Source organism: Hyperolius riggenbachi, chromosome 12, assembly GCF_040937935.1.
Source record: "Hyperolius riggenbachi isolate aHypRig1 chromosome 12, aHypRig1.pri, whole genome shotgun sequence".
Classification (NCBI taxonomy): domain Eukaryota; kingdom Metazoa; phylum Chordata; class Amphibia; order Anura; family Hyperoliidae; genus Hyperolius; species Hyperolius riggenbachi.
The window spans coordinates 188,835,885-188,851,326 of NC_090657.1; the positions used below are offsets into that span (position 1 = coordinate 188,835,885).

At 44.4% G+C, this 15,442-nt stretch overlaps 1 protein-coding gene across 2 annotated transcripts in view; it reads left to right on the top strand.

Moving 5' to 3' along the window:
• The window catches only part of ATF5 (activating transcription factor 5), a 33,539-nt gene extending 18,324 nt beyond the window's left edge, over positions 1–15,215 (top strand). For both annotated transcript variants that reach the window (XM_068263607.1, XM_068263608.1), the window contains exons 2-3: positions 7,588–7,860; positions 11,811–15,215. In XM_068263607.1, the coding sequence (XP_068119708.1) occupies positions 7,683–7,860; positions 11,811–12,574 (942 nt within the window). In that variant the 5' untranslated portion in view covers positions 7,588–7,682 and the 3' untranslated portion in view covers positions 12,575–15,215. The remainder of the gene's footprint in view (positions 1–7,587; positions 7,861–11,810) is intronic.
• Positions 15,216–15,442: the final 227 nt, after the last annotated feature.

Below are 15,442 nucleotides of genomic sequence, written 5' to 3' on the forward strand. Positions count from 1 at the left end.
AGCAGTACTAATTAGAAGAAGCGAAATGTAACAAATAAGACATTTAAAAAAAGTGCTAAAATAAATTGGCCTAGAGCACTTATAAGCCTCTAAATAAATTGAATATTAAAGGGGAAACAAGGTTAGTTGGATCAGTAACAATAAATGCTTGTGGGGGGTCCGCTGGCAATGTCTTTATTGCATCAGCCCCCACTGCAGATGGATTGCCTTTGATGAGGTGGGAGACCGGCCTTGGAACTCGCCGCTTAGCATTGAATGGGTTACTTAATAACCCAAGCAGTTAAACTTAGACCCTACTGAATGCGATTCCCAGAATTACAACATCTCATGTGCAGAGCGGCTGCCTGGTTACCAGGAAACAGAAATACAGGGGGAGAGGTCACGGCTATTTCCAGGATCGGATCACATAACACCCCCCCCCCCCCCCCCCCAGGAAGTGATTTGAGGATTTCCTTAAAAGCACAGCTATACATATTCTCCAATCTTCACATCTTCATCTATATCTCAAAGGAACAAAATGACAAGTTTAAAGGTGGCCACACACCATACAATAAAAAGATCCAGTTTTACACAAATGCAATAAAAATGATCGGTTGTACAGAAGGATCGAAAGGTTTTCTTTCTATTTCAGTGAGAAATCAAATTTCCCGTTTTATCTTTTATTTTTTTCGATAGAAGTCAATCGGGAGTGGTGGATTTTTCTCATCAACTTCTCAGAAAATTGAATAGTATAGATTGTTAGTTTCTTAAAGGGACTCCGAGCAGTGCAGAAACTATGGAAAGATGCATATCATTTTAAAGCTCTCTTTCTCCTCTTCCCAACGATATATAAACCGCCGCCCTACGCCTTTTAGTTTTCGCTATTTTCGCGATTGAAATTGCCGTGACCGCGATTTCAATTGCGAAAATAGAGAAAACTAAAAGGCGTAGGGCGACGATTTAGGGGTCGTCAGAAAGAGGAGAAAGAGAGCTTTAAAATGATATCCATCTTTCCATAGTTACATTGTATTACACAGGGCGACTTTTTCTGCTGAATGGAGCTGCTGACTTTAGGAAAAAGTCGCCCTGTGTAATACATTGTAACTATGGAAAGATGGATATCATTTTAAAGCTCTCTTTCTCCTCTTTCTGACGACCCCTAAATCATCGCCCTACGCCTTTTAGTTTTCTCTATTTTCGCGATTGAAATCGCGGCCGCAGCAATTTCAATCACGAAAATAGCGAAAACTAAAAGGCGTAGGGCGGCGGTTTATATATCGTTGGAAAGAGGAGAAAGAGAGCTTTAAAATGATATGCATCTTTCCATAGTTTCTGCACTGCTCGGAGTCCCTTTAATGTACAAATCCAAGCAAGTTTTTCAGAGTTTGCAATCATTTTTCTCATAATTGGATAAAAATTGAACGTGTGTGTGTGTAACATTGGTCAGAGTTTTTTCAAATGTTACAATCAGAAAACTTGTGGGAAATAACATCTGTTTACAGCTGTTTCCAACTGCCCAAAAAGCAAATGTCGGAATGTAAATCAGGGACAGGAAAATTTTTACAATGGGCAAACACTGACTAAATCATTTGTACATAATTATTGTAAAAATGAATCACTTTTTATTGATTACATTATTTTCACTGGAGTTCCTCTTAAACGTAACTGATCCTCCGGATACCTAACCTGAACCGCTCCAGATGCCTTACTTTAACCGTCCCCCCTTACCGTTAACATCCTCAGCCGCAAACTTCCACTCATAGCTGATATTTGGGTAACGCCCAAGCATCAGTGGCACTCCGGTGCCCAAATTTCTTGTTTCACCCTCCCTGCCCTCACTATTTATTCTGAGCAGTCCATGCTCTACACAGACAGTACAGATTCCAGAGAAATTTCAGCACCAGTCAGTTTTAGAAAATTACAGCTAGCCATAAACTGAGTTGAAAGGATAATTTTTTTTCTTTTTAATATTATGTACATTTGTAGCAATAGTCAGTGAGAGCGGAAGTCCACTTTAATATTCCTTCTGTGTAACAACAACAGCACAGTTCTGGCTGAAAAATCCTAATGTGACAGCAACTGATACAGCCAATGCCTAACACAACACACAGCACTGAAAAGATACAGTAGGAGAGAGTACCCTGACCTGCTTAATTTCTAAACAGAGAGAGGGACAAGGCCACAGGCAGGGACAGCCAATTAGATGGTGAGAACTCAGAGATAATGCAAGTTGTATGCAAATGTATACAACCTGGCTATCAGAAAGGACAGAGGAAGGCTGTGTGTGGCGCGGTATTTGGAGATAAGCAATAAGCAGGAGATTGTGGAGAGTTTTTAGCAGAACCCCTCAATTAACGGAAAGCCAACGGAGAGTGGAGAACAAACGTAGTGGCTGCTGACATCTGTCTGCCATCTTTATGATGTCACAGGAAGTCTTACCTTTACAAGCTGGTGAAAGAGTCTTCAGAAGCGTATTGTCTTGTAATGATCTACAACAAATAAAAAATAAATCAACATTTACTGAGGCGTGTCAAGTATTTACATTTGAATGAAACCCAGCATTTCTTCTTTGCTCTAAATCTAAAAGATTATTTACAGCATATTATATACTTACACCTTTCCGATTATTTCCGGCATGTCCGATCTGATGATCGATCAATTGTATGACCGATTTCCATTCATTTCTATGGAAATCGGTCATAAAATCAATCGATCCTCAGATCGGACATGCCGGAAATAATTGATCGGGCATGTACATCGGCCGAAAAATTGTATGGTGTGGATCCAGCATTACAAGCTTCCTGCAGGGAAAGCTGGACGCATCCGAACTGGAGATAATGTTATCTTGTGTTTACATTCCTCACTTGATACAATTAAGTAAACATTTCTCTGACACTGCAGACACTCCTAAACACAGTCAGACACTCAGAAAGCATTTCTGCACACATTACAAGATAAATAAAAATGTAAAGTCAGCTCTCAGAGCAAAAAAAAGTGTACTTTGGGAACTTGTAATTTCTAAAGGAATAATAACTTATGCACAAAAGCAAATATGCTAAACGTAGGAAAACATGTTTTTATTGAATATTATGTCAGGCTTTAAAGAGAAACCGTAACTTCATCCCAATCAGTAGCTAATACCCCCTTTCCCATGAGAAATCTACACAGATCATCAGGGGGCGCTGTATGGCTGATATTGTGGTGAAACCCCTCCCACAGTGTGATGTCAGCGCCTCAGTTGAACTTACCTGGGACTTCTACCAGCCTCCTGCAGACGTCCTGTGCCCGCGACATGACAAAATGATCCTCCGGTCCCCTGCCGCGGCTGACATTTCGCAGTCGACAGGCCACTGCGCCTGTGTGGCCCTGGCCGTGCACGTCCTCGCTCTTGCTCATGTTGCTGGGAGCGTTCTGCACCTGTGCATGACGCGCCTGGCAACAGGAGTGCGAACAAGGTGTGGCTGTCGACTTGTTAGTTGGCGAAACCGAAAGTGAGCCACAGCAGGGGACCGGAGGATCATTTTGTCTCAGAGCGGGCATAGGACATCTGCAGGGGGCTGGTGGATGCTCCAGGTAAGTAAAACTGTTTTCTTTATTATAGGTTTCATTTAAAGGACAACTGAAGTGAGAGACATATGGAGACTGCCATTATTTCCTTTTAAACAATACCAGTTACCTGGCAGCCCTGCTGGTCTATTTGGTTGCTGAAACAAGCATGCAGCGAATCTTGTCAGATATGACAATAATGTCAAACACCTGATCTGCTGCATGCTTGTTCAGGGTCTATGGCTGAAAGTATTAGAGGCAGAGGATCAGCAGGATAGCCAGGCAACTGGTATTGCTTAAAAGGAAATAAATATGGCACCCTCCATATCGCCCTGGTTAAAGTTGTCCTTTAAACAACATCATAATTATGAAAGTTCACAAAAAGATAATCAGGAGGGGTTTCTTTAAAGTGAACCCGAGATGAGACGCATAAGAAAGCTGTCATGTTTGTTTCCTTGTAAATAATGCCAGTTGCTTGGCAGCCCTGCTGATCTTCTGGCATAAGTAGTGTGAGTCAAAACCCTGGAACAAGCATATGGCTAATCTAGTAAACCCTGAATCAGCTGTTTCATAGTACCTGATCTGCTGCATGCCTGTTCAGGTTCTATGTGTAAAAATGTATTAGAGACACAGGATCAGCAGGACAGCCAGGAAACTGGTATTGCTTAACCACTTGAGGACCGTGGGCTTTAACCCCCTTAAGGACCAGGCACTTTTTTTCCATTCAGACCACTGCAGCTTTCACGGTTTATTGCTCGCTCATACAACCTACCACCTAAATGAATTTTGGCTCCTTTTCTTGTCACTAATAAAGCTTTCTTTTGGTGCTATTTGATTGCTGCTGCGATTTTTACTTTTTATTATATTCATCAAAAAAGACATGAATTTTGGCAAAAAAATGACTTTTTTAACTTTCTGTGCTGACATTTTTCAAATAAAGTAAAATTTCTGTATACATGCAGCGCGAAAAATGTGGACAAACATGTTTTTGATGAAAAAAAACAACATTCAGCCTATATTTATTGGTTTGGGTAAAAGTTATAGCATTTACAAACTATGGTGCAAAAAAGTGAATTTTCCCATTTTCAAGCATCTATGACTTTTCTGACCCCCTGTCATGTGTCATGAGGGGCTAGAATTCCAGGATAGTATAAATACCCCCCAAATGACCCCATTTTGGAAAGAAGACATACCAAAGTAGTCACTGAGAGGCATAGTGAGTTCATAGAAGATATTATTTTTTGTCACAAGTAAGCGGAAAATGACACTTTGTGACAAAAAACAAACAAAAGAAAAAAAAAGTTTCCATTTCTTCTAACTTGCGACAAAAAAAAAAATGAAATCTGCCACGGACTCACCATGCCCCTCTCTGAATACCATGAAGTGTCTACTTTCCAAAATGGGGTCATTTGTGGGGTGTGTTTACTGTCCTGGCATTTTGGGGGTGCCTAATTGTAAGCACCCCTGTAAAGCCTAAAGGTGCTCATTGGACTTTAGACCCCTTAGCGCAGTTAGGCTGCAAAAAAGTGCCACACGTGGTATTGCCGTACTCAGGAGAAGTAGTACAATGTGTTTTGAGGTGTATTTTTACACATACCCATGCTGGGTGGGAGAAATATCTCTGTAAATGACAATTTTTTGATTTTTTTTTTTACACACAATTGTCCGTTTACAGAGAGATTTCTCCCACCCAGCATGGGTATGTGTAAAAATACACCCCAAAACACATTGTACTAGTTCTCCCGAGTACGGCGATACCACATGTGTGGCACTTTTTGCACCCTAACTGTGCTAAGGGGCCCAAAGTCCAATGAGTACCTTTAGGATTTTACAGGTCATCTTGCGGAATTTGATTTCCAGATTACTCCTCACGGTTTAGGGCCCCTAAAATGCCAGGGCAGTATAGGAACCCTGCAAATGACCCCATTTTAGAAAGAAGACACCCCAAGGTATTCCGTTAGGAGTATGGTGAGTTCATAGAAGATTTTATTTTTTGTCACAAGTTAGCGGAAATTGATTTGTATTGTTATTTTTTCACAAAGTGTCACTTTCCGCTAACTTGTGACAAAAAATAAAATCTTCTATGAACTCACCATAGCCCTAACAGAATACCTTGGGGTGTCTTCTTTCTAAAATGGGGTCATTTGTGGGGTTACTATACTGCCCTGGCATTTTAGGGGCCCTAAACCATGAGGAGTAGTCTGGAAATCAAATGCCGCAAAATGACCTGTGAAATCCTAAAGGTACTCATTGGACTTTGGGCCCTTTAGCACAGTTAGGGTGCAAAAAAGTGCCACACATGTGGTATCGCCGTACTCGGGAGTAGTAGTATAATGTGTTTTGGGGTGTATTTTTACACATACCCATGGTGGGTGGGAGAAATATCTCTGTAAATGACAATCTTTTGATTTTTTTTACACACAATTGTCCATTTACAGAGATATTTCTCCCACCCAGCATGGGTATGTGTAAAAATACACCCCAAAACACATTGTACTACTTCTCCCGAGTACGGCGATACCACATGTGTGGCACTTTTTTGCACCCTAACTGTGCTAAGGGGCCCAAAGTCCAATGAGTACCTTTAGGATTTCACAGGTCATTTTTTGTTTTGAAGACTACTCCTCACGGTTTAGGGCCCCTAAAATGCCAGGGCAGTATAGGAACCCCACTAATGACCCCATTTCAGAAAGAAGACACCCCAAGGTATTCCGTTAGGAGTATGGTGAGTTCATAGAAGAATTTATTTTTGTCACAAGTTAGCGGAAATTGATTTTAATTGGCTTTTTTTCACAAAATGTCATTTTCCGCTAACTTGTGACAAAAAATAAAATCTTCTATGAACTCACCATACTCCTAACGGAATACCTTTGGGTGTCTTCTTTCTAGAATGGGGTCATTTGTGGGGTTCCTATACTGCCCTGGCATTTTAGGGGCCCTAAACCGTGAGGAGTAGTCTTCAAAACAAAAAATGACCTGTGAAATCCTAAAGGTACTCATTGGACTTTGGGCCCCTTAGCGCACTTAGGGTGTAATTTACACACAATTGTCCATTTACAGAGAGATTTCTCCCACCCAGCATGGGTATGTGTAAAAATACACTGAGGGGTGCTGTGGGCGATCTGGGGCTGGGGGGGGGGGGAGAAATCAGTGTGTTTGGGTGCGACATAGGGTGGCTGCAGCCTGCCCTGGTGGTCCCTCGGACATTGGGACCACCAGGGCAGTAGGCAGCCTGTATAATACACTTTGTAAACATTACAAAGTGTATTATACACTTTGTATGCGGCGATCGTCGGGTTAACATCCCGCCGGCGCTTCCGTATGGCCGGCGGGATGTTGCGGCGGGTATGCGGAGACAGGCGCCGGCGGAGGATCGCGTCACGGATGACGCGATCGCTCTGCCCATGCCCTTACAAGGACCGCCGCCTCTGTGGGTGAGCTGGTCCTTGCGGGCTCCACTTCCCGGCCGCCCCTGTGCGTTAGGCGGTCGGGAAGTGGTTAAGGACCAGGGGATTTTCCAGTGATCTGTGCTGCGTGGGCTCTCCAGTTTTCCGCCCTCTCCTCCGTTCCCTCCCTCTGTGCTGCGCAGGACGGATATCCGTCCTGCGCCTCTTGAGACAGGCTTCTGCCTATCAGATGCCGGCGATCCTCGGCCAATCAGAGGCCGGGGATGGCCGATCTCCGTCACGGCGCTGCTGCGCATCAGCGCCGTATGATGTAAACAGCAGGGATTTCTTCCCCGCGTGTTTACATTATGCGTGCGAGCCGTGATCGGCGGCTCGCACACTGTTCACGGAGACACCTTCCGTGAACTGGCATGGGTTTCCATGCTATACCACTAACGACCTGCCGACTCCTATCGGCGTTAGGCGGTCGTTAAGTGGTTAAATATGGCAGCCTCTATATCACTCTCCCCTCGGGTTCTCTTTCACCTTCTCTACAAAATACTGGTGCATTTTCTGTTGGTCATTGACTGCTAGGCGTGACATTAAAGGGTTATGCTGCTGCCTATGTACAGAATTGAACTAAGCAACCTATTTTCTGGTTTGTTTTCCTCCCCAGGTCTTTTCCTCGCTCTGCGCCTTCCGCTGTCCACTTCAGCAGGAATCGTGCCCCCCAACAGTTCTCCGGCTTCAACCTGAATAATTACGGCCCGAATGTCTCTCCTGGCGGCTTTGAATTTGGACCTGGAGATGTCGATGTTGCCAGTTAGCGCTCTGCACTGGCGGGCGGATCTCCTTAAGATCCCTGCTCATGGAAATCACTACGAACACCTACTAGTGCCGATGGAGGACGGGGTGAACGTGCACGGGGCCGAAGGAGGATGCCTGGCAGGTAGGTGCCCCACCTAACCGTCCTTCAAGGAGGACTCCACCACAAAGTCATAGCTCTCCAATGTGTGGCCACGGGAGTATATAGTCCTATGGTAGCTTCTCATGGGTTCTCCAATGGCAAGATATGAATATAGTACAATAGGCTGCGCCACCTTAAATACAGACCAAATGCTTAATAATCAACACAACACAAGTCCTCTTATTAAACCCTCACTCTGACCTCATAGAAGGAGGTGGAGCCACAAACCACTTCGAGAGGAACTGTAGAAACAAGTCATAAGTGTACTCATCCTCCCTATTTGCCATTTTTGACAAGCGTACTTTGTATTTATACATAGTTACTTGGTGTGGTAAACCCCGTTGTGTCACTTTGGCTCTTCCCATTGGACCACAAACATTGGCGCCACGTGCCAGCGAATACAGGGCCAGATTTCTAAAAAGGCAAGAAAGGCCCTTCCTTGGGTGGTAGATGGCTGAGGGGCGGCTGGACAGCAAGAGGCCTTGCTGCAGGGCCGGCCTTAGGTTTCACAGCGCCCTGAGCGAAACCTGATTTTTGTGCCCCCCCCCCCCTTCATCCTCTTCCCACGTGCATATACACACACACTCACGCACGTATACACACACACAGGCCCATATGCAATTCACCTCTTCTGCTGAGATATCTCCTAGGACGGTAGTTTCCAACCTTTTTGACGTTGTGACACATCACACCAAATGCTCAGATCTCTGTGACACATCACGTATGTATAATAGAAAAAATACTATTGATAACCACGAATGGATGGAAAGAGTGCATTATCCTGAATACACTTAAAAATAAAGGCTAGAACCTTTCAGGAATATTAATAAAAACAATCAGTGGGACAGTTAGCCGCCTCCCCCCCATTTAGAATGATAGCACAGCACTGTCAATTTGCACCACGCGTTATAGCCGCAGTGCACCCCCCCAAAAAAAAAATACCCTCAGACTCAGTATAGGTAGGTAGCCAGGTATGGGTGCCCCCAGTATAGGATCTCATGTGTAGGTGCCCTCAACATAGGTTGCCAAGCATAGGTGCCCCCAGTATAGGAAGTCAGTTGAAAGTCTCCATACCCCCCATAGGTAGCCAGGCGTAGGTTCCTCCAGTATCGGTAGCCAGGTGTTGGAGCCCTCAGTAAAGGTAGGCAGGTGTTGGAGCCCTCAGTAAAGGTAGGCAGGTGTTGGAGCCCTCAGTAAAGGTATAGGTGCCCTCAGTACAGGAAATCAGGTGTAGGTGCCCTCAGTATAGGTAACCAGCTATAGGCGCCCCCTTGGAAGCCGGCGCCCTGACCGACCGCTCCGGTCGCTCATATCAAAGGCCGGCTATGCCTTGCTGCAAATGGAATACAGAGGTTGATGAAGCGATGAGAAGCGATATGAATGAGAAGCGATAGAAATAGGGAGCTGCAGCCCAAGAAATCTGTATAGAATAAAGGGGGCTACTGTACATGAATGTTAGACATGAAAGAGGGGGCTGCACAAGGAATAGGAGGGGCTGCTGTACATGAATGTTAGACATGAAAGAGGGGGCTGCACAAGGAATAGGAGGGGCTGCTGTACATGAATGCTAGACATGAAAGAGGGGGCTGCACAAGGAATAGGAGGGGCTGCTGTACATGAATGCTAGACATGAAAGAGGGGGCTGCACAAGGAATAGGAGGGGCTGCTGTACATGAATGTTAGACATGAAAGAGGGGGGTGCACAAGAAATAGGAGGGGCTGCTGTACATGAATGTTAGACATGAAAGAGGGGGCTGCACAAGGAATAGGAGGGGCTGCTGTACATGAATGTTAGACATGAAAGAGGGGGCTGCACAAGGAATAGGAGGGGCTGCTGTACATGAATGCTAGACATGAAAGAGGGGGCTGCACAAGGAATAGGAGGGGCTGCTGTACATGAATGCTAGACATGAAAGAGGGGGCTGCACAAGGAATAGGAGGGGCTGCTGCACGTGGAAGGGGAGCTGCAAGAAAGTTGGCCTAGGGGTACAAAAATTATAAATCCGGCCTTGATCAAAGAGGCAATCTTGAAAAAATTTCCAGACCCTACTTTCTCATCATGTGACTGTGCCCCAGTCCTCTCCCACTAACGCTGAAATTGCACCTCAACAAAATACACAGTGCCATCTTGTGGCGATTTAGCATACAGATAGTTTAATGTTTGCTGTTCAAAAGTCTACCATTTGGAAGGGATACAGTAAGAACCAATCACAATCGCTCATATCTAGTTACCACCTTTGTTACTGGGGTGGGGCAATTAAAAATAGAAGGGTACACTATCTGAAACTGCCAACAAAAGACCTGTCTTGTAGATATAGATGAGGCACTGTTGCTATACGCATGTTGGCACACATATACTAGCTGTTATCTTTGTTTGTCATAGTTTTCACAGACATGGTGGGAGTTTGACACGGGGAACCATGTTGTGGGTTTTTCAACCTAACAGCTGACATTTTTAATGTATATCATTTTCACTGAACTACACAATTTCATTAATTTTATATAGTAATCTTCCCGCCCTTTTTTCACATTTCCTTCACTTTATCGAATCCTTTTGTCCCTGCCCACTTTCCCAAATTGGAATACTCTTCACAAATGATATGTGCCAACAACAGAGATCATGCGTACACAGAACAAAATGTTTTTTTAAATCACCTTAGCCCAGTGATCTGCAAAATTGTCTCTCCAGCTGTTAAGGAACTACAAGTCCCACAATGCATTTGCCTTTATTAATCATGACTGTGGCTGTCAGACTCCTGCAATGCATTGTGGGACTTGTAGTTCCTTAACAGCTGGAAAGCCAAGTTTGCAGATCACTGCCCTAGCCTGTTATACACAGTACCTTATACAGCATCCACAGTAGGGCAGTCAAAACCAGATAAACATTTTACTGCATGAAAAACCTCATCTGTATGTCCTTAACTCTGGTCTTCAAGTACCCTCAAAAAGTCCCCCAGACAAAGAGCTGTGCCTATCCTAAGACGAAACTCAGGTCTTTGGTGCGAATAAAACTTGGCTTTAGAAACTGTAGAGCAGTTATAAAAATAGTTAGTGAAGTATGAACCAATACAAAGAGGTCCTCATAAGGTGGACTATCTCTCTTAAAGGACAACTATCAATGAAACTGTCATTTTGTAAACCCCACATACCTATAGAGATATAAGCCAGTCACAATAGAAGGCTTTTTGAGAAGTCTCTTAGCACAGCCTGTGTGAAGGAAATGCCTTGTGTGTCAGACCTCTGCTTCATGAGTTGTTGTTGATTCCAGGACTGTACCATGTAGATAGGTTACACTTCCCAGTCATTATTCAAAGAGGCCCTGCCCACCTACACTGCTTTCTCACAGATCATACGAGAAAGCTGAGAGATTGTTCAACTACAGAGAAAGGATGAAAAGAGAAGGGCCCTTACTTTATTCCTGTTCTTGAATGCTTACACCCACTATTCAGAATGAGCTCTTCCTTTCTGTTATCTTGACTGTTTATGTTAGAACTGTGTGAGGAATAGACCCCGCAGAGACTAAGACACACTGAGCTGCGGCTGATGAGTTATTCACACCCTATTGTGATGCTATATCTCTGCTTTCTGTTTTTCTGAAGACATTTCAGTCACAGGATCACAGCCAGTAAGGACTGTTTTTGTATGCGGGATGTGCTGGACACAGTCCTCCATAGTAATGCCCACAGTGAAAACTCTGTTAATCTCATATTTTCTTCACATAAGAAATGAAAAGATGAAGAGAAGGCTTTGTATTGCTATTTGCTAGTAATTACTAGAAATATATGTGGCATTAAGAACTTTTGTTAACATTGATAGTTGTCCTTTAAGCTTACATTGTGAGTTTAAATGATTTCTATGGCTGCACCAAAATGTTCCTCTTTTCATCAGTCTGTACATTCTAGTAATTGTTTGTTTTCTTTCATACTTTCCAGGGGATGGATTCACGGATTGGATGACGGAAAGGGTGGACTTTTCATGTTTTCTGCCAGCAACGGTCGACCCATCCATGCCAGGCCCTTCTGCCCCGGACCTGGAGGTCATGGCCACTCTCTTGAAGAAGGAGCTGGAGCAGATGGAAGATTACTTCTTAGAGGAGAATGTCTCCCCTGGTCTTCCAATGCCACCCGACCAAGTGGCTCCCAGCACACCTCCTTCTCATGAAGTCCACTTCCTCTTCCCAGCGCCTCAACAACCGCTGTGTGGTAGAGAAGTGGAGTTCCCGGCCTACATTGCAGACGCACCAGCTCCTGCCCCCATGGCACTGGACACCCTAGATTCAGGATGCTTCGAGCTTATGAATCTATACACAGATGTTCCAAGTGATTTCCCAAGAGAAGACCAGCAGGATTTTATGGTGATCAGTGACACCAACGACCCGCCAGCACAACTCAAACATCTGAACAGGCCTACCCCGTACGACCGACCCACCACTGCATCCAACAGCTCCTCTGTCCCCACCCAGCCAAAAGGCGACCGCAAGCAGAAAAAGAGAGATCAGAACAAGACGGCGGCCCTGCGCTACCGCCAGCGCAAACGCGCGGAATACGACGCACTGGACGAAGAATGTCAGATCCTAGAAGTCCGCAACAGGGAGCTGAAAGAAAAGTCTGATTCTATCGAAAGAGAGATCCAGTATGTGAAGGACCTTCTCATCGAGGTCTACAAGGCCAGAAGTCAAAGACTCCGCAACAATTAGGAATGATAGGCACACCGTAAAAAGCAAAAACTTTGGACTGCTGGCCATGCGCCGGCATCACCTACTCAATGTCACGCTGTAAGACACACGTTTGGGTTGCTAAAAACATCTCGGCCTCCTCTCTACACCTAATATGTAAAATAAGCTGCTGACCACGCTAAGTTTGGAGCCCAGAGTTCCAGTGGTTGCCGTGACCCTCTCTGGGCGGACCAATTACTGCCATTCCGCTTATCTCGCAGTACATAAGCTTCACATAACTTTATATATATTTATAACTTTGCATTGTCTCGCCAGCCCAGATCTTTTTAGCAACTCAAACATATTTTTACACGACAGGCGAACAACCAGGTGGCAGAAGCTTCTTCTTCTTTCCTATTTCGGAGACCCCTGACTTTTCAGAATGTGATGTAGTGAGGTGCTTCTGTTAATTTCCTTTATTTTTCTTTTCTTTTTCAGAACAGTTGTAGATTGAGTGAATATTTAAAAGCTATATGTTTTGGTGGTTGTGGGAAAGAGAAGGCCTTTTCCCTTCTATTAAGTCTTTGTTGTGTTTTCTACTGGATGAATACCAAACTCAGGAAACAGAGAGGGATCTGATTGTGCTTGGAGCCAATCAGAAGCTGCTTACATTTTGAAAAATAGAAGGGCCCATTTACACTAAGGCAATTAGTGGGTAATTCCCGCTCACCGCCGAAGTGTTAGCGTTTTTTAAAGTGCCAGCGCAATTGTAACTAAATGGCAGTAATCTCAATGCCGTGATTGCTGCCGATTGCGGGCATTTTGGCGATTAGCAGCAATCACAAAACGTGTTGCCTGCAGCATGTTTTCGCGATTCTAGAGTGATCGTGGTACAGTGCTTTAGAAAGCGCTGATCGCAATCGCTCTGACTTGCGAGAGTGTACAGTGATTTCACCGCTGTAAAATCACCCGCGCAATTGGTAGCGCTAAGCACTGATGTTTTGCCACTTTCAGCCGTGACTGGGCCCAAAGCAAGGTTCCCAAGAGGCGATAGCCGATCACATTTAAGAATATCAGATTAAGTTATGCTTAGTTTAAGGAAGATGTAGTAATGCCTTTCAAAAAATTCAACTTATAAATGGAATTTTGAAATTCTCATAACATTCTAGGTTCACAGCGGCTGTTGCGTTGTCAGTAACAGTAGGAACGCAACGGGAAAGCAGCGCTGCACATTATTTGTGTGTTGCGTCAAATCCAGGGAAGCAAACATTCAATGAAAAGTTTTGCAGTTACGCACTGCTTCCCATACATTATGATTCTGCAGGCCGTTGTACCACAATGCACCCGCCACGTTGTAAACGTTAAAGGTGGTGCATTACGAAGCTGCAGCTCGTTATACCACAATGCACGCGCAACTTGTGAACGTCACAGGTGGTGCATTACGATGCCGCAGGCCATTATACCACAATGCACCCGCCACGTTGTGAACGTCCCAGGTGGTGCATTGCGATGCTGCAGGCCGTTATACCACAATGCACGTGCCACTTGTGAATATCACAGGTGGTGCATTACGATGCCGCAGGCCATTATACCACAATGCACCCGCCACGTTGTGAACGTCACAGGTGGTGCATTATCGTGCAGTGAGCCACATTAGAAAACAGGCGTTGCAACTCGCCACTGTGTACTAGCCTTTAGCACTCACACACTAAGGGCTGGATTCGCGAAACCGTGGTAACTGATATCACGGTCGCGCGAGCGTTTTGTGTGCATTATAACGTGCATAACGGTTTTCACGCGCAATCGTGAATTTTTGTGCGCAAATTTTCACATTTCTGCATGGAAATTTGCGATTGCTCGCGTAAAACATTACGCGTATTATAATGCGCGCAGAAAACGCTAGCGCGACTGTGATATCAGTTATCACGGTTTAGTGAATCAAGCCCTGTAAGTGCTTTTCTAAACGCTTTCTGAGCGCTTTAAAAAAATTGCTCCCATTCACTTGCATTAAAATCACGTAAACATTTTTATGCGTCCGTGATTTTACACGATTTTAATGCAATGGGATGAATGGGAGCGTTTTTTTTTTTTTAAAAGCGCTCAGCAATCGCAAATGCTCAGAAAAGCGCTTATAGTGTGTCTGAGCCCTTAGGCAACTTTCACAGTGGGAAGTTTGTGTTATGTTCCCTGGAAGGACATCACAACGGAGAAGAGGAGTCGCATCACATGTTGCGGTGTGACGCCTACAGTGAAGCATGGAATACATAAAATGTATGCTTCACCGCTAACATGCGCGTTGTGTGTTACTGTACTGCATGCATCACATTATGCAATCAGAGCCAATCGATACGCCATTGTCAGCATTCCCTTACAAATATAATTGCATCCCTTTAGCAATGTGATTACATTTTCCGAGGCAATGCAGCAGTGTGAAACTAGCCTGACCATGCTTACTGACTGACCACGTATCCCACTGGACACGACACTGGCTTTCTTGGACATGAAAGGGATTTGGCTTGTGGGATTTTGGGCCACTTATCAGGGACTTATATTTTTGAGTTTCTACTTGTTTGTTGATATGCTTATAGGTGTGATTTAGAGGGACTTGGGGTATCACATTATAGCTCTTTAAACTACAATGTCACCATGACAAGCATTAATAAATGTTAAATGTTCTACAAAAGTGGTTTATTTTCAACAGTGTCTATCAATCAACAATAAGCTAAATTTCACCTTTAAAGGGAACCTAAACTGAGAAGGATATGGATTTTTCCTTTTAAAATAATACCAGTTGCCTGATTCTCCTACTGATCCTGTGTCACTAATACTGTCAGCCACAGCCCCTCAACAAGCATGCAGGTCAGGTGCTCTGACTGAAGTCAGGCTGGATTAGCTGCATGCTTGTTTCAG